Source organism: Lutjanus erythropterus, chromosome 21, assembly GCF_056507025.1.
Source record: "Lutjanus erythropterus isolate fLutEry1 chromosome 21, fLutEry1.hap2, whole genome shotgun sequence".
NCBI lineage: Eukaryota > Metazoa > Chordata > Actinopteri > Lutjaniformes > Lutjanidae > Lutjanus > Lutjanus erythropterus.
The window spans coordinates 21,716,968-21,735,513 of NC_139337.1; the positions used below are offsets into that span (position 1 = coordinate 21,716,968).

Consider the following 18,546-nt stretch of genomic DNA (forward strand, 5'->3'; position numbering starts at 1 on the left):
ACTGGTAAAAGTGCATAAAAAACAGTGTTCTTAAATAATAAAATTCCAATGTTTCATTGCATTATAGCAGTTGCTTTCAAAGCTGTGTGGCATTTCATTCCAGCTCTCAATTATTTTGGGGCGTTTTTATAATTTAATGATAATAAGCTGTAAAATTCAGAACACTGGAAATGAAAATTTAATGACAGATGGACAACATGGCACTGCCACAAACATTCTGCTGACTGCTGTTAATGAGCTTGTGCTTTTTACAACATACTGTAACCACTTGACTTATTTGCTCACTGGCATGTTTGTTTGTTTGTTAGCTTAAACGGATAGACTGGCCAATTATCATGGACCCATTTGAAACATTTGACGATATAATTATTGTTAATTTATTAGTTGGTGCATCCCTGGTTGATAATATTGACGTTGCTCTCTTTTTTTTTCTTTTTCTTGGTGGCTGTAGCTCAATTTGAAAATGTATATTGTCATTCTCCTTCGGTTTTATGTCACTTACATGCAATCTAAAGAACACACATGCTTTTAATCTTTAGGGGGAGCCTTACATTAAAATACTTGAGGATTTATATTCAATCTGGTGAATTGACTTGTTGGTGTGTCATCGCATGGCTGCGAGCAGTGATATCAGAAATGTGTTTTGACAGGTTGTTTTGGTTTTTCCCCTCCTCTCTGTTTCCTCATCTCTTTCCAATTAGCAGCCATCCTCCCGAATGCCTCCTCCTCATCAGCTCCATCAGCAGCAGCTACAGTCCCAGCAGCACCACCCTTCACGTCCAAGAGGACCACCTCCCTTCCAAGAGCATGGACGCCTGCCGGCCCAGCAGCCCCTTCAGCCCCTCATCCCCCTGCACATGGCTCACCGCTCCCCACCGATGCGGCCCCAGATGGAGCCGCCACCACGAATGATGAATTCCCCACCACCCAACTTCCCCCAGCATCACCAGCAGCAGCCTCCGCAGCCCAAAAACATCCACATTAACCCCCATTTCAGAGGGCCCACATCAACCTCTGTACAAGGTAGGTTTATCAACAATCACTCAAGACCCTTTTTTATTTAATTTCTATCACTTTAAAAGATTTTCCCTTCATTCCCAGTGTTTTTTCTGGATTCACCACAGTGCTACATGGCAATTAATATTGAAGCTGTGATTTTGTGCAGTCTCAATCATAAATGACAGCATTTCCACCACCTATGCATGAGCAGGAGGTATCTTATATCAAACCAAGCTCACTTGATGATACACAAGTTGCCTCAACAACAAGACTGACTTTTAATCAAATGATTACCTGCAAAGGCAAAATGTGAAACTCAAGAGACTAAATTGTGCTCATGCCAAGAAATGGGTTGTGTCTGACGTGTGAAAATTCTGGTGTTCAAAGTAGGGCTGCAACTAACGATTAAATGTGCTGATTGTTTTCACGATTAATGCATGAAATGTGAAAAAAAAAAAAAAAAAGGAAAAAGTGTTCATCATGATTTCCCCGAGCCAAAAGTGACGTCTTTTTGTTGCTTCTTTTGTTCAACCAACAGTCCACAACCCAAAAACTCTTCATTTGCTGTCATAAATGTCGAAGAAAAGCAGCAAATCCTCACATTTAAGAGGGTGAAACCAGCAAATGTTTGACATTTTTGCTTGAAAACTCACTGAATTGATTATCAAAATAGTTAGCAATTAATTTTCTTTGGATTGACCCATCAGTTAATAGAATAATCATTGCAGCTCTAATTCAAAGATGATGTCCAAGCACATAATTTATAAGCAGCATTTTCCCATAGTTGCTGCTAATGATTTTAACTATTGCAGCATGTGCATTAGGGGCCAAGCGATACAGATATTGGTGAATAAAAACATTCTAATATCAATATATTGCCCAGTATCCTTTATACAGAGTGTAGAATTCACACATTTTTTGCATTGACCCCTCAAAAGTAGTTAACACTGAAAGAGAATGAAAAAGATTGAAACGTGAATGAAAAAGTGAAAAAGATATGTAATGGAGGAGTGTTTACACTTTATTGTCCAAAATGAAATCAGGGCACTGAAATGGTAAACTTTCAATGGTATTTTTAATATAAAAAAATAAATAAAATAAATGTAAATGTAAATTAAAAAAACAGAAATAGAGCAAAATATCTTTATATTTAACCTGAATTAAGAAAAAGCATGAAAAATACACAGAAGGCTGCCCGTAAAGCGAACAAATAAAACAGATCTGACAAATCTGCCCTGTATAAAAAAAAAAAATTATGTAGGTGCATATCAGACAACATATATGCCAACTCCGATCAACATTGAAATAGTGACTTAAGTTGCTTCATTCGTCCTCTGTATGTAAGTCAAGCAGTTGACTATAAGCTGTCTTACAACATGAGTGTCTTTTTGTCTTGTGTAAAGTTGATGTGACATACCAGACACAAATGCTCTGTCTGCTTGAAAACAAAAAAATGCAATAGATATTTTTACTTTAGAAAATTACAGTCCAAATTAGGAGAATGAAAGTCAGAATTTTCATTTGATCCAAAATTTTGCAGCTCCGGTTAATCAGCAAGATGCTCAGTTGAGGTGCATGATGCCATTCTGGCTGGCAGTTTATCCTCGCACTGTCCCAAAAGGTGTCTGGATTAGAATGTCATTTTGTTGTTTGGTTGAATGACAAGTGAATAGCTCTCTCAGCCAGTAATGGGTTTATCCTCCATTTTTCTTCTGGCGGCATCACCATTTCATTCCCGGAGATGGGTTTATCTGGCCTGTCTGTCCAGGCCAAGATTGAAATTTTGTTAGCAAAGCATGTTAGCGTGTATGTGTGTGTGTGTACGTGTCACTGTTTGCAAGTGCGCAGTGGGGTTTGGGTTTTTGCCTCTGAGAGGAAAACGTGTTCTGGAAAATCAGGGATTGCCTGTGGTTATGATTAAGTGTGCGTGTGTGTGTGCATGTTTTTGTATATGTCTGTGTATATTTATTTGTTTATATATTTATTAAGTGATAGCTTCCAATTGAATGTTTTCCAGTTGTAGATACTGACGTAGAGTTACTGCTCCTCTTATTCTGAAGCACTATGTCAACAATATGATTGTGCCAAATGTCTTATTCATTTTTATTTCTTGAATTTGGCAAATTATTCTCATATATTTAATATTTCCTTGAGCACCCTGCTCTGTTCTCGGCTGTGGAACGATGCGAGGAGCCACTCTGATATAAAATTTAACATGTATGTCTGTGTAACAGCCTTTAGCATGGTGATGTCTAATGGGCTCCTCCCTTTCTACTATCACCACCCTCTCTCTGCCTACTGCCCCTCATTTTCATTTCTCTCCCCCTCCTCCCTCCACCCTCCTCCTCTCTATCTCATTGCAGTGCCCTTGATGCCTCCTGCTCAGAGCCAGCCCAGACCTGCTGTGGGTCCTCAGAGGTTCCCTGTGAGTAGCAGCTGCTCCTCTCCCTCCCTTTCGCCTCACTTTTCTCTCCCTCTCCACACGGTTAGCGTCCCTTTTTGTGAGGGCAATATCATTACAGCAATTAGACCGCCCGCCCTGGCCAAATACTGTTAAAGCAAATCTGTAAACACTGATATGAGTCTGGCTGCACAACTGGAAATGCGTGATAGAGGCTTTAGGCGGTAGACTTTTGGAGGTCGGGGCTGCAGTGGCGGGACTTAGTTAGCAACTCTTCATGGATGGGCTGGGGCTCAGACTAGCCAGCTTGGCACATAATGGAATTGTGAAACCAGGATATACTGCCAGTTAAAATTCACTTTCCACAAGTTTGTGTCCCAAAGGCACAGAGACCTTTTCTGAACGGTGTTTGAATTAATGAAACATGGTGGTGGTTTGAAGGGGCCGGGGTGAGCCTCTTGCACCATATATTTCCAAATGCTGAATTTCACGTCAGAGAAAAGGGGTCTTAAGTCAGTGATTTCCTCTAAGAAAAGGTCCTTTATTTCACTCACAAAGAAACCGTCCAAGAGATGACGGAAATGCCTTTAAAGTAATTACTGTGTTGAGGGAAATGGCTCGCCGGCAAGTCAGCCAAAGTGCCTTAAGTTACTCAGTCCTTCTAGTTAATGATGCTCAGGCATCAGGTGGTGCTGCTACTGACTGACATCTTCCTGGAAAGTGCATTTTGTATGGATTTATGCAAATTAGCCATTGGAAAATAGCTGCATCCAATTGCATTCATGTGGATTTACAACCCTGCTGCCAAATGAGCCAGGCTTTCACATAGGAGTCAATCTTTGTCCAAAATAAAAAAAAAATGTTTTTATTTACTTCTTTTCCAACCTTCAATGTCAGTATGGTGCAGTTCCTGCTCCCGGAGGTCTGTGATTGTGCTCGATATCGATAGCACAGGAGCAGGAACCTGGTCTGCCTCTTATCAGACAGTGGAAGGTGGGGTTGGAAGGGTATGCAGACAACTGGGCTGATGAACAGCATAGTGTTGGATTCCCCAGCTGTCAATCGCGTTTGGGCTGCTGTTGCCAAGGACACAATTTGAAATGCAGGTGACATACCAGCCGGCAACATTCCATTTACCAGTGGGCACCTGATTACTCATGATTATCATACATTATCATCCCATCAAATTTAATTGTTAAAAGACCTGCCGAATGGGGGGTCATAGCCTCTAGTATTACTGCATAAAATTTTTGCTGGTGGAGACTGGTTTTGAAATATTAATCTAAGCGCCAATTAAAGTTATTAGAATATTTCAACCGTTTAGATAATGACATTCAGGTTGACCACAAAATAAAGATGAGATGCCACCAACCGCAATATTTGGAAATGTGTACCTTCAGTGTTTTAGTTTTTTGAAATACTTAACTTTTTGTTGTGGGTTTTGATGATTAAAATAGGGTTTTATCTAAAGATTATTTTCATTATCAATTAAATCTTTTGATCATTTTGTCAATTAATTGATTCATATTTTGGTCCTAGACCCAGTTTCCCAAAGCCGAAGGTGTTAATCTCAAATATCTTGTTTTATCCACAACCAAAAGATATTCAGTTTACTGTCTTAGAGGATAGGGTTGGGCAATATGTTCAAATTTTCCAAATGACCACAGTCAGCCCATCAACTGGCAACTGAGGAGAAATAAGTCTCTTCCTCCCGCCTCCTCCTATCCTCCCAAGTCTGAGCAGAGTTTGCTGCGTTTCGTTCTCTGTGTCCATTAAACAAAACAAACTCACAAAGTGTCAAGAAAGTAAACATTCTCGCACCTATTTTCCTTAAAAAGACACCACGGTACATCTTCTAAATCCAAATTTCTCCCTTTTACCAATCTAACATGACTTAAATTGCTTTGTTAACTCATAGTAAAGCATTCTCATCAGAAAAACAATGTAAAACTCACCAAAACCATCTTTATTAGTCTTTCCACTGCTCCTACAATCACCAGCTCTTATTTGGTTGAAATTCATCTTAAATTCACTGCGTTAGATGTGACAATCGACTGGTTCTACTGCTGTTTTTTCTGAAATACTGACTTTAAAGGATTTAGTGATTATCGAATAAATTGGAAATAATTTGATAGTTGACAACAAATCAAGTAATCAATTGTTGCAGCTCTAAATTGAATAGTTCCTTGTTGGCCGTTGGTAGTCGTCACAACTTTTTAACTCTGTTGTTGAACGGTACCACCAACAATACCTGTATTGGTATTAGCTGTGAGAAGTTAACGTGAAACACAGAAACAAAACATCTCTTTATACCCTAATTTCTATTCTTAAGTAAATACTTTGACATTTGGCCCCTCTCCATTATATATGTCTTGGTTATCCCCTCACTGCTGAGAAGTATCCTTGCATCAGTTACATATTGAGCAGCCCGCAGCCTGTTTATCAAGGATTAAAAGAGAAGATGAGCTGTTATTTGAGGGGTATTATATGGACACCAGAGTCCTCATTGTGCAAACCTGCCTGTCTGACCTTTTAGAAAGATATGATTGCGCCCCCATTGTGATCCCCTGTCTTTGTAAGCCCCTTTGATTAACTTTCTGTTAAGCAAGTTTTTGGGACTCTGGCCTTCTAGCTTTCTAACACCTCTCCTCTAAATACCGCCACGCAGCAGTGGAATAAAGATGGATTAAGCCTTGATAGCATCTTAAGTAATTTACAATAGGCTTGGAGGAGGCAAGCAGCCCATTTGTGGAAGTGCCACGTGTTGAATAGCAGGTTAATTTTTCAACAGAGATGGATGTTTAAAAGAATAAAGGAGACAGTTATGAGGGGGATTCGAATTCCAAGGAGGGATTAAAGGGTTGTTATCTAGTTTTCCTTGGAAGATAGACTGGGAGTAACGTGCATGCAAAGAGTAGCAAGCTGTCGAACATGCGAAGTGGTTGAAACAAAGGTGAGGGCACTTATCCCCTCCTGAAATACCCTTTCCTTGTTAGAGACAGGCTTTTAGAAGGTTTATCAACAAAGCCTCAAGAAGCATTAATGCAGGTTTGCTCACAAATTCAGGCTGAAGGGTTTCTTTAATATTGGCATGCATATTGATGTTTACAACTCAAGATTCTGTGTCTATTTAATGACCCCAGCCCTTCAATTACAAGCCCTCCATGCCTGATGCAATACTCCACAACAAATTCCCATTTTTCATTAGTTTAATTTGTTTGTGATTATTGAGTTCCCAGTATGGCCTATAATTCATGAGTTTTGTGTTTTCCCAGGGACCTGGAGACTTTCAGCAGCACATGTCTGGTAATTTTGGTCAGCCCCAGCGGCCCCCTCATCACATGGAGCCCTTTAGGAACCAGCCACCTCAAGGCCCCCAAGACAGAGAGCCCGTCTTTATGGGAGGTGAGTCCTGCACCCAGCCCTTCACTCGGGTTACAAAGCTCTCTTAGCATATTTAATCCTATTCGACATCACCTCTGGCAGTATACCTACAGGGTATGCTGCTAGCTTGCTGCTGCTGCTCTATTAGCAGCACTCATGTTAAATGCATGTGTATATATATACATCTGAATGAGCTTTGCAAACTGCATTAAACATCTATATTTATAATGTTTCATTCACGGTGTTGATGCAGAATTAAATACAACACACTTGACTGTTTACTGTTTCACCTTGATAGAGTTGTCTGTTTTCGTTTCCCCTTGCCATAACTCCATACATCTGGAAAGGGAGTTACTGATGTATTGAAATTGGCTCACAAAGCAAAAAACCTGACATCTCTGTTGTGTTGTTGTTTTTTGGTCTTTCCCGTGTGGGCACAGAGCGCACAGAGTCAACACGGTTTCCAGGGCAGCACATGTTTGATCACCAGGGCCCCAGCCCTCTCATGAACAACAGCCACAACCTCCACCACCACCAGCAGCAGCTGCCCGGCCAGGGCCACATGGGCTTTGGCCCGCCAGGACCAGCCTTCAACCAGCCTGGCCAGGGTCCGCTAGGACTTTTTCCCAGAGAACCCCCAAGACCCAACCTCCCACCCCACCAGGGTCACCAGGGGATGGTCGGCTTGAATCAACAAGGCAGCCCCCCCAACCAGCCCCGACCCTTCATGGGCCCTCGTCAGCCTTTTGGCCAGCAGGGAAACATTTTTCCCCCTCCGCAAGTCCAGTTTGGGATGCAGGTACGACTAAGAGTAAGTGATTTTTATAACCGATAGATTCCTTTGTATTTGTGCCTATTTTGTAGAGCTGCAACCACCAATTATTTTCATTTTGATTAATCTGTCAATTAATTTCTCGATTAATGGATTACTTGTTTCGTCCATAAAATGTCAGAATATGGTGGAAAATGTTGATAACCGTTTCCCCAAACCCAAAATGTTTTCCTCAAATGTCTTGTTTTGTCTACAACCTAAAGATATTCAGTTTACTGCCATAGAGGAGTAAAGAAATCAGAATGGATATTTTTATAAAAATGACTCAAAACGATTAAGCAATTATCAAAATAGTTGGTGATTAATAATCAATTAATCTTTGCAGCTTTGATGTTGTGCAGTAATTGTGTACTGTTTCTAGTTCCCCGCCAATTGTTTCTTAAATTTGCCTGCTAGATATGGTAATTTGAGTACTATGATGTTTTTTTTTGCATCCTCTCTTACCTTTGACAATTCTTGTAAGCCTGACAAACAATTCACATGCTTTCTCTGCCATGAATGTTTGAATTTTTGTCGGCCTTGCTCTAGATTATTAAAATTGCTTTGGGAAGAGCAATGACTAGACTAGAGTACTGTACACATGAATAACCTAGTTATCATATTCACTGTTACTGAAGCCTCAAGGAAGAAGACTCATGTCTGTTTGGCACCTCTGCATTTTGTCAAGAGACATAGACAAGAGCTCCCTCTAGTGATTGAATCACTATTGTTGTACTACTCTGTAGATACTCGAGGACACCAGTTGGAGGTTAATTATATGCAGGAATTGCCAGATTCAGTCTTGAGAATAGAATTCATAAGAAGTGAAACTATAACCGTCGTAAAAATATTAAATAAAATCTCATGAACATCTTGCATTATATGTAACAGTACATTATGATTTTTTGTGGTTTCTCCTCTTTCCCTGATTTCAGGGCTTAATGCACGGCCCGCCGGTCTCCCAGCTCCAGCACCATGACCCCATGCCATCCCATCAGCCCATGCACCAGCAGCACCATAGGCAGGAGTTACCCCATCATCAGCAGCAGCAGCTAAATGTCAATGAGCCTCGCCCCATGATGCACCACGGCCAGAATCCCTTCCACCAACAGCAGGCACACGGTAGCCCCAGGCAGATGACTCCCCGCCCTCAGAACCCCCAACAGCGAAACATGTCCAACAGGCAAAGGATGGTGAGAGATTCACATATTAGCTCAAGTATATTCCACTAAAACTAGGGTTGTCACGATACCAGAATTTTAAACTTTGTTACAGTACTAGTATAAATAAACAATACTTGATAGGGCAAAAAGAAAACAAGTCAAAGGCCCACAAAATATGATTTCTCTCTTTCTTTTTTAAAATTTTTTATTTAATTAACAACCTGGTGACAGTGCTGGTACAGAAAAGTCACCAAAGCCAAATTTCATGCATGAAAATAAAGACTAAACAATTAATGCAATGATTTATCAAAGACTAAGCTTAATGTTTTCTTTTTTCATAGCATCAGTACTTTCAGCACTATAGAATATTAGTATGTATTGTTTTTGAAATATAAAGTATCAATATTTTTGATGACTTTAACTGAAAGTGATGAATGGCAGTGGTTCATCACTGCACATTATTCTGTCAGCATCTTTACCCTGTAAACAAAGAAGCATGTGGAAAATGTATGAAAAGGCGGGAAATTACGTTTTTAGACACAAAAAGACACAGATTCAGATTCACCCACCACTCAATAGTAAATCATTGTTTGAAATCTACCAACTACTTTCATATTATAATAGTATTTGGCTGGTGTTAGTTTTCCACCCTGAAGCTAAATATGTAGACATATATTAAGACACAATTAAATGTAAACATTGATTGTGAATGTATATTTTGCCCTTTCTCCAGAACACACCTATCTCCAAGCAAATGCAGCAGCGCAACAGCAACCTACGGGAGCTCCCTGTAGCACCTGGCAACACAAACATGAACAGTCCCCGCCCCGCTGCCAACGTTAGGCCTGTTGCCAAGGCAACGCAGGGGGTGCGTCCCGGGCAGAACGCTCAGCCGGTGCCTGCCGGTGGCAGAGGAAGAGGCCAAGTTGCTGCCAAGACTGAATCACAGCCTGGGGCAGAAGGCAGGACAGTGGTTCGCAAGGAAATCCCAAGCACACAGTCCAGCACGGCACCACAGGTCAGCTTGTTAACACTAGTGGAAAAAAAAAAAAAAACAAAGGAATGGAAATACATTCAATTTGCAGGCTTAATAGACAAATTATTTCAGATAAATGTTTATTATTTTTTTTAATGTATTCTTCTAAAATGATCCAGTAAGCATGAGTGTTTTTCCTGCTGAATTCAGTGACCCAGAAATTGTAAGATCAGCCAAGCTTATTAGTGTGCAGAGAAGGGCCCCCATTTATTAAAAGCCCAATCATAAGCTTGTTAATGACAGCAGTCTCATTTCATTGGAAAGAACAGATCAATACTATTGCATTTTTCTCTTGGGTTTTGCCTTTGATTACATCTGGGTGTTGGGCAAAGTAATATGGTTCAAACAGGACACAGTGGCTCATGGCTTCACTTCCAGTAAGTGGAGACTAGGGATCTCACGAGATCAGATTTTCACTACATAATTATCATGGCCAGAAGAATTCACAGTAATGATATTATCATGTCAACTATGGAAAATTTGAAAATAATAACAGTACTAGAAGTCTGTTGTTTTGTTTTTTTTTGGCAAATGAATTACACGTAATATGAGTGTGAGGAGGTGGAGACATCTTGTCTGTTTCTGTTTTGTGCCACAGAACCCGGACGAGGACGAGGAGACGCGGCAGTACCGTTTGAAGATAGAGGAGCAGAAGCGTCTGAGAGAGGAGATCCTGAAGAGAAAGGAGATGCGACGGCAGATGCAGGCTGGCGTCAGGAAGAAGGAGCTTCTGGACAGACTCAATTCACAGTCAAACACTCCGGGCCAAGGCCCAGCTCCTTCACAAATTCAACCCTCACAACAAAATCAGCCAACGCCACACCCTGTACAACAACAACAACAACAACAACTGCAGCAGCAGCAAGAACAAAAGCAACAGCAGCAACTACAGCCCCAGCAGCAGAGACAGTTTCCTCAGAGAACACCACAATCATTAAATCAATCACTGAGGAAGCCTAATCAAGGAACCCCCATCCCTCCCAACGACAGTGCTCAGACCCCTGCGCCACGTCCCAATGTCAAGACACGCCTGCAGATGGTAAAAGGGAACACCCAGCAGCAGCAATCCCCTGGGCCTGGTCCAGTCCAGCCAGTGAAACAGCCCCAACAAAGTCCTCAGCAGCTGCTACAGCAGCGAAGGAACAGTGGTGTGCAGAACGTGAGCAGGCCAGGAGCTCAGATCCAGTCCAATCAGGTCCCCCAAAAGAACATACCTGTCAGTCCCTCTGTGGGTACTGGCCAGCCTCAGACACTAGGACTTAAACCTGGCGCTAAAAGAACTGTGATGCAGCGGGCCAAGAATGCTGGTTTGGACGGCCAGCAGCAGGTGCCACAAAAAGTCAGAGTCGTCAAACTTTCAGGAGCGGTGAGCATGTGATTCCTTTTTTTTTTTTTTTTTTTTTATCCAGCTCCTCTTTTGGTTCTGGTCCGACATTTATTTGATCCCCTCCAACAGATTTTACCCACAAGGGAAGCAACAGTTTTGAAATGAAATGCCACTGATCTCCCCCACACTGTCTGTTTTGTAGTCTAAAAGATATCTAACCTATGGGAATGACAAGGTGATGTCTGTGTCATTTTGGCAAAATTGATCTGTTAAGAGTTTCCTCTCTTAAGCTTTGGGAACTGGTATTTAAGCCACAATGTCTTCACGCACATTTTACCTTTAGAACACAGGAAGGCATTAAAGAGAGCAGTGTGACATTTATCTGTTGAGTTGGAGACACCTCATCACTGCTCTTAAAGGTTGATATCCTCTTTTTAAGGGCAGAAGAGTGTTCAGTGGCACTTTGTTTTACAGTACACAAAGACATAACACTATTTTGTATCAAACTAGACAAAAGCTAGAAATTATGTTATTTATTTAGCAGTATTGGACCCTTATTAGACTTTAGTGTTTAATTTTACACACTTTGCAAAAAAACTGTTCTGTACACTAAAGTGCATTATTTCCCACTTTTAGACCTTCATTAGACTTTCTTATAGGGTAATTTGGGACACATTACAACACAACTGTATTGAAAACTAAAGTGAAATCACAAATCTGCTACTTTACAATTTAAAAGCAATATGTAAATCAGATCTGCCAAGGACATTATAGTGATATAGAGTAATATTTTTTGTGTTGCACAGACTTGTTGTAATACTATAGGCAGATGATGTGAATCCATTGTCATTTACAGTACAGTCCTGCTGTAACGTGTCCCTAATTACCCTTAAGAAAGTCTAATAAAGGGTCAAGTACTCTTTAATAAAGACCAGGTTATTTTTTACTTTTTGGGTACAAGAACTAAACAAAGTACAGCTTGTTATGTCTTATTAGTTTAGTGTAAAATAAAATGTGGCCAAGTATTTTTTTTTTAAGATAGAGGCTTTGGAGGGTCTAAAACAAGAATGACAGTAACACCAACAATGTCCAGAATTACCACAGCCGGCTATTTTATACTCACTTGATAAGTTACTGCTGTGGCCTTAATTACACATTAATCTTTATTGAAAAACCACAAAAGCATGCATGTTAAACATTCATACTTGTCACTGATGAGACATGTTGGTGGGATGTGATAGTATTTGAAATAAGCCGCTTTCCCACTACATCCCAGAGGATCAAGCCATGGAGCCAAAAACGCAGGCTGGCTGCAGATGAAGATAACTGGGTGTCAGTGCGTTAATGGAAACCTGCGCAGAGCTATCTGATGTAGCACATCTTGGAGAAAAAAAGGGGAGTGGGATGTGAGGTGGAGAAAGAGAGATGGAAACAGAAAGAAACAGCTAAGGCCTATAGCCATGCTGAAAAGAAGATTGTCTAGATGCTCCCTCTTCCACATTGTTCTGCTGTCATCAACGGGCGCTTGACAATGTTATCTCCTCTCTTCTCTTTTTTTCTTGCTCTCTTCCCTTCCTCTCTGTCATCCCTCGGTTGCTTTTTTCCATCAACCCATCTCTCAGGTGCGAGGCAACAAAAGAATGCCAATCCAAGACCCTTGTAATTAATCTTTCGTGGTTGAACGGGAGGAGTGGGGGGAAACATAATACCTGTGTAAGAAAGTTGCCACTTTTGAGGATTTGGATTTGTATGGCTTAGGCACACAGATAAGAGGCAAATTATATTTTCATCAGGGATAATACAAAGCAGCGCAAGACACAAAAGCTGGGGAGGAGGGGGGTGTAAGGGGGATGGGGTACACATCGAGCTGCTGTCGTTCCAGTGTAATGCAGCTTAGCATTTGATGGGTGCAATCAGGAGCTGTGATTTCTATAGGAGGGATTAATCCATTTACTCTCAACTGGGGACAGGTCAGAGATATCGCCTCTTTTCTTCCCCTGTATTGATCTGTCACATCTCTCCGCAGAGTCGGGGAAGAGACGACCTTCAATTCCTCCCCGCATGTCAACAGAGTTGAGCTGTGACTTTATTTGATAATGAGACCATCACCTTGTTGGGTTGATCTTTATTCCCCACAGCATGTCTGATAGGGATCCAGCTCTGATGCTGGCACATTTTCCGTGTGCTTTGTGGATGTGGCCTTGCATTTCTAGTTGTTGCCCATAAACACTTAAATGGTTCACATTATTTGATCTAGGGTTGTATGAGGTAGTTATCAACAGTCAGTGTATTAGCTACCATAGATACTGGTCAACATGCACCCAATTAGGAGAAGTGGAGAGGAGTAGCAGCATGAAAGTTAAGCTAAATAAACTGATCTGGATAGGTCCAGCAACAAAAGGTGTTTTAGCCACTTTTAGCAACACCAGCTGATATTGACTGTTTTAGATGGACCTTTTTAAAGTGTACTCCATATTTGTAATATTTTCATTGCTTTACTTTCCAGCCAGACATCCTTTTCTGACGGGACACTGCTGTTACATAAACCAGATTTCACTTTCTCTTAATGAACCAAACTCCATACAGACGAAATCAGTAATTTTACCTTGCAGAACACAGGAATTGTGGGTCTGCCACCACGTTGATCCCTTAGTGTGTTTGTGTTATTGTGTTACCTCAGTGAATCCAAACTATCATTTTAAAACACAGAAGTCACACAATAGCACAAACAAGCTAACAAATCAAGGCAGTGACAGACCAGCCTCTGCAGTGTCGTGTGGGGTAAAATTACTGATTTCACCTATGGAGCTTGGTTGGTTTGGAGACAGCGATATATTTGGCTTATGTAACAGCGGTTTCCTGTCAGAAAAGGCTGTCTGGCGGCAAGGTAGAGCAGGAAGCAGTACATCGCTAGCTTCCGTACTGGTGCCCCTCTCTGCTTCTCCAAACTGGGGGTGTTTCAACTGTTAGGAATTGCTAAACGGTGAAATTAATGTGATTTTTGATGTTTACAAATGGAGATGCATGTTGGTGTTTTGTGTGAGGTGCTAACTATTGTTTTCCTCATTCAGAGTGGAAAGGGACCTGTGGCTGCCGATGGCCCAGTGCAGCAGCAAGGCACCTGGTCAGCATCCCCGCTCAACCAGGGCGTCCAAAGGAAGGTCACCATGACAGGACAGCAGCAGCAGGGACCTGGCGGAACACCGCAGGCTAGCCGAGGGGGCATGGGCAACCCACAGCAAAACAGGGTATGTCACAAATGAGCACTCGCCTTCTTCTCTGCTTTGGACACCAGCAACCATTTCAAGATATATATTAATAGTGCAGACTGTGAGATAATGGCAGTTGTGAAATAAAAGAAGCTGAAATGTCTCCTGTAAAGTTGTCCTGTGCCGCTGGCGCTACCCTGGCATTCAGCAGACATACCAATCGAGCAGTAGTGGTAATAAGACAGGACAGTATGCCAGGTGCAGGAGTATTGACAAGCTGAAAGCAGTGTAACACGGGGGGCTACACAAGGTCCCCTGGCCTCTCTGCACGCCTGTCACCACCAGGCTGCTGTCACACTTACCATACTCACTGACGCTGACAGGGTAAGGCAGTCACCATAACGCTTGCATGGCTCCCTCTGCCTTTATGCTCCCCCGCCCCCATCACACACACACACACACACACACACACACACACACACACACACATATTTCCTCTACCTCCTCTCCTCTCTTTTCGGGGGTCTCTCCCTCCTCCTCCTCCACCTCCTTCTTCCTTTGCAGCTCCAGAAACATAGCTCTCACTCTGAAGCTCAAATGAAGATATGCCATGCCACATGCATCACATTCTGACGTTGATGTTCTATGTAGAAATATGATAAGTCAATCATGTGAAAGCTTGGCGTGTCTGAGAGGAAAACACATAGCATGGTTAAATTTTCCTTTGTGCCAAGAAGCAGTATAGCTCCTCTCCACACGGTTGAATGCAGGATTAAAACGTCAACATGCCTGTTTAAGCACTGAAAGGTTCAGTCTGTGTCTCCGCCGTCTTTCTCTCAACCCTTTCCCCGGTATTTTTTTTCTTCTTTTATCTCATGTGGGCAATGTTTCTCACACCTGCCGTTGGTGTAGGTTGTTGTGTCGGGCCGGGGCCGAGGTAGAGGGGGTGGTCAGATGGGTCGAGGTCGTCCGGTGTCCACCAGGCAGAGCCAAAGAGGTGCGGAGAGCGAATGCTGTACTGTGTCCATAGAGGGCCTCTCCTCATCCACAACTGACACACAACTGAGGAACCTTCTCAGGTCCATCGGCCCCATAGAGGTAGGTACACTTACATGACTTGTTTGTAAAGCGTCCAGTTTCTGTAAAGAATAACAATTTTTAGAAGCTGAAGCTGTATCTAATGCCATATATACTTATATTTTTATATTTAAGCTACATACCTCATGATTAAAACTTAAACCATAGATATTTACTTGCAGCCACCAGAGTGGCTATAACGAAATTTTCTCAGTGTGATCCCATAGCGCCCTCTGTCGTAGTGATTAGGTAGGTAGAGAATGTAAACACATTAATCGGTCTTCCTCCACCACCCTCACTCCCTCTTGTGGATAAAGAGAGAATCTAGTTGGGCTCGGTTTGTGCCTTACTATTTCCATGTATTGCAGATGTTCAAAATGATGCCTCAGCAGAGGAAAGCAATCGCCAAATTTTCCAGTGCACAGCATGCAGCAAGTTTTCAAATGAGCTTCCACAGGTAATCAATATTCCTTCTTTTCATCATGTTTATGACGATACCAATTAAATGCTTACAAACTGTGGTTGGTTGCCTTTACCTGGCCTTGTCATAGCTGATATACAGATTTTGCACTGCACAGCATAAGAAGTCCAGGCATTTTACCTAAAAGTGAAGGTCAACCTCACACAAATTGCATCATAAACTTAACTGATTTTGTGTCCTCAGTATTTTCTGAATGAAAGAAAAATGTTTTTGCAAGGAAACATATGAAGGGAAAGTTTTAAAATCACCAAAATGTGATCCTACCAAAAATGCAGTCTTGTGAAGGGGAAAAAAGAGTGAACCTCAGACAAATTATAAGAGACAATCTCACAAATGTTTATTACTCATAAAAGTTTTCTTTATGTTTAAAACCTTTAAGGGATCCAAGTGGTGGTTCAAAGGTTTCTTCAGCATAACTTGGTACCACTTTATGCTTCTGAAAATAATAATTTAAATCAACATTGCAAGATTAGTGTACTTATATACAAGGCAACATAAATTGGCACTAATCCATACAAATGCTCCCTTTAATTAACATAAATAAATAAAAAATTGAAATATTACTTGCAGTAAACTTTTATATCACTTTCAAAATATTCATGACTACCAAAATGGCACTAATCAATGTTGATTGATTATATGTTGACATTACTGATGAACATAAACTTAAACATGTTTGCTTTGAACTAGAACATTTCAGTGCAAAGCTATTGCAAGAAAACAAACCCACTTAATCAATTTGACCCACTTATACATCTAACGGTGTAAGAATTTCCTTTTGCACATCCGCTGTACTGCATCCAACTCTGTGTCTCATGTAAAACACAGTTTCTCTTAATTGTGGACAGCACTGGTCCCTGTGTGGACATGAGACAAGAAGACATGCATATATCAGTTTTTTAACATGGGCACAACAATAAATTGTGGCATCACCGATTTAATTTTCAGTACTTTACCCTCTTGTATTTAAGGCTTTTGACATGATGTAAAGGACATATTTATGGAACTAGAACAGTTTCTGTTGCAATTTGTGTGGGATCATGTTGTATAATGCCTGCATTAAAATGATGACAATGGTTCAAACGTTATCACAATTGCTACACAGGCACATGATTGATTTGTCCCACATTGATGTGTCGCTGATTGATGGATGAGGAGCACAATAAGAGCCAGGGAGTCCTGTCACAAGGAATCACTTTCTCACAACGTGGGAGCCTCTCATGCACATCTCCGACCTGGCCTAGGAGTATTTCTTCAGCCCCTTTTTGGGGGATTCACGCACAGTCGACGTCTCTGCACAGAATCTTCATTCACCTTCCATCAGCTTGAAACAGAGAACATAAAGACCTCGGCTGCGAGCATGCTATTGTTTGACTTTGTCCACCAATAGTCCATTGTTGTAAAATGGCACTGGAGAGACACTGGACAGTTAATCCTACTTTGATGTAGTTTGTGAAGAATGTTTTGAGCATCTTACACGGACACTAAGTAGAAATTATCATGGGATAATGGTTGCTCCCCTCTTCGGATTCATTATTAAAGCAAAAACAACACTTAAAATTTGTACGTCATAGTAGTTTTATCATTTGTGGCTTGCTGTTTGGTACAGATGCAGGAGGTGGTTGTGGCTGTTTCCAGCCTGTTCACATACAGTAGCAGTGTTTGTCCCCCTCTGTAGATGGCAGTATTTCATCACTAATGGTGCTTCATTTTTTTTCCTACCTTGACCCAGCTTTCAAGTACAGATGAGTCTCCAAGCAGTTTTTGGGTAAATGGCAGTACCTAGTGGAGAACTTGCATACAGGCACAGAGGTGGATGATTTTAACATTTGACACAAAGCAGTGACTGGGACCAATTTGGCGTAGGATGTAACATAAATACAGTTTTGCTAAATTCCTAGTGGTTTTGGGATTTTGTAAATGTTGTGACTCTTGTGTAGATTTTGTGGTGCTTTTCAGTTTCAGTGCTGTTTCTGGGACGGATCGTTCAGATCATCTCTCGTTAGTCAGTTTGGTCATTTGGCATTGCTCCTCGTTCTAAATGTTATATTAGGTCTTTTAACTGATACCAGGAATCCATTTGGGAATAATCCTTCATGCCCTTTTGATGTCTATTTTAGTTGTATGTGTGATTATAGAGTAGCTTTAGGTTTCTAAATGTGCTGAGTGTGCTTTGAGAGAATGTAAGTGTTTTTTTTGTTTTTGTTTTTTTAGATTTTTTATGATTACAATTTAAATAAATGTATATCATTGGGGATATAATATTCAACATATTTGATATATCAAAGAGAATTGCCTATGATTCTCTGCATGATAAACACACATTATGTAAATTTTTGCTAGGATATACATTAGGCTTGCTCCACTCTGGTGTTACTGATCCGAATCTGCGTGACTATCATTTGATAATTTGGTGCCTTTTCACCGAGTTCCATCACATTGGAGAGAACGTTGAACAGTTTGAATAATGTTGATGCTTGGAAAACTAAAATGTCTTCAGCATAATATTTTGCCCAAAAATTCTATTCCCCTTATTATAATAAAGACATCCTCTGTAAATTCTGAGCTCTTACTTATGTTGATATTGTACTCCTACATAAAAATACATTTTTTTTTACATGCGTGAGAAATTGTTGCACAATCTGTAATTCATCACTT

The 18,546-nt window shown here is 41.1% G+C and overlaps 1 protein-coding gene across 1 annotated transcript in view; it reads left to right on the forward strand.

Moving 5' to 3' along the window:
* rbm33a (RNA binding motif protein 33a) overlaps nt 1–17,054 on the forward strand; it is a 28,719-nt gene extending 11,665 nt beyond the window's left edge. Inside the window, 11 exon segments of the mRNA XM_084746855.1 lie at nt 702–1,023; nt 3,363–3,424; nt 6,676–6,805; nt 7,225–7,595; nt 8,531–8,788; nt 9,492–9,776; nt 10,393–11,160; nt 14,193–14,369; nt 15,243–15,428; nt 15,776–15,864; nt 16,994–17,054. Coding sequence (XP_084602981.1) covers nt 702–1,023; nt 3,363–3,424; nt 6,676–6,805; nt 7,225–7,595; nt 8,531–8,788; nt 9,492–9,776; nt 10,393–11,160; nt 14,193–14,369; nt 15,243–15,428; nt 15,776–15,864; nt 16,994–17,054 — 2,709 coding nt within the window.
* The last annotated feature ends 1,492 nt before the right edge of the window (nt 17,055–18,546 follow it).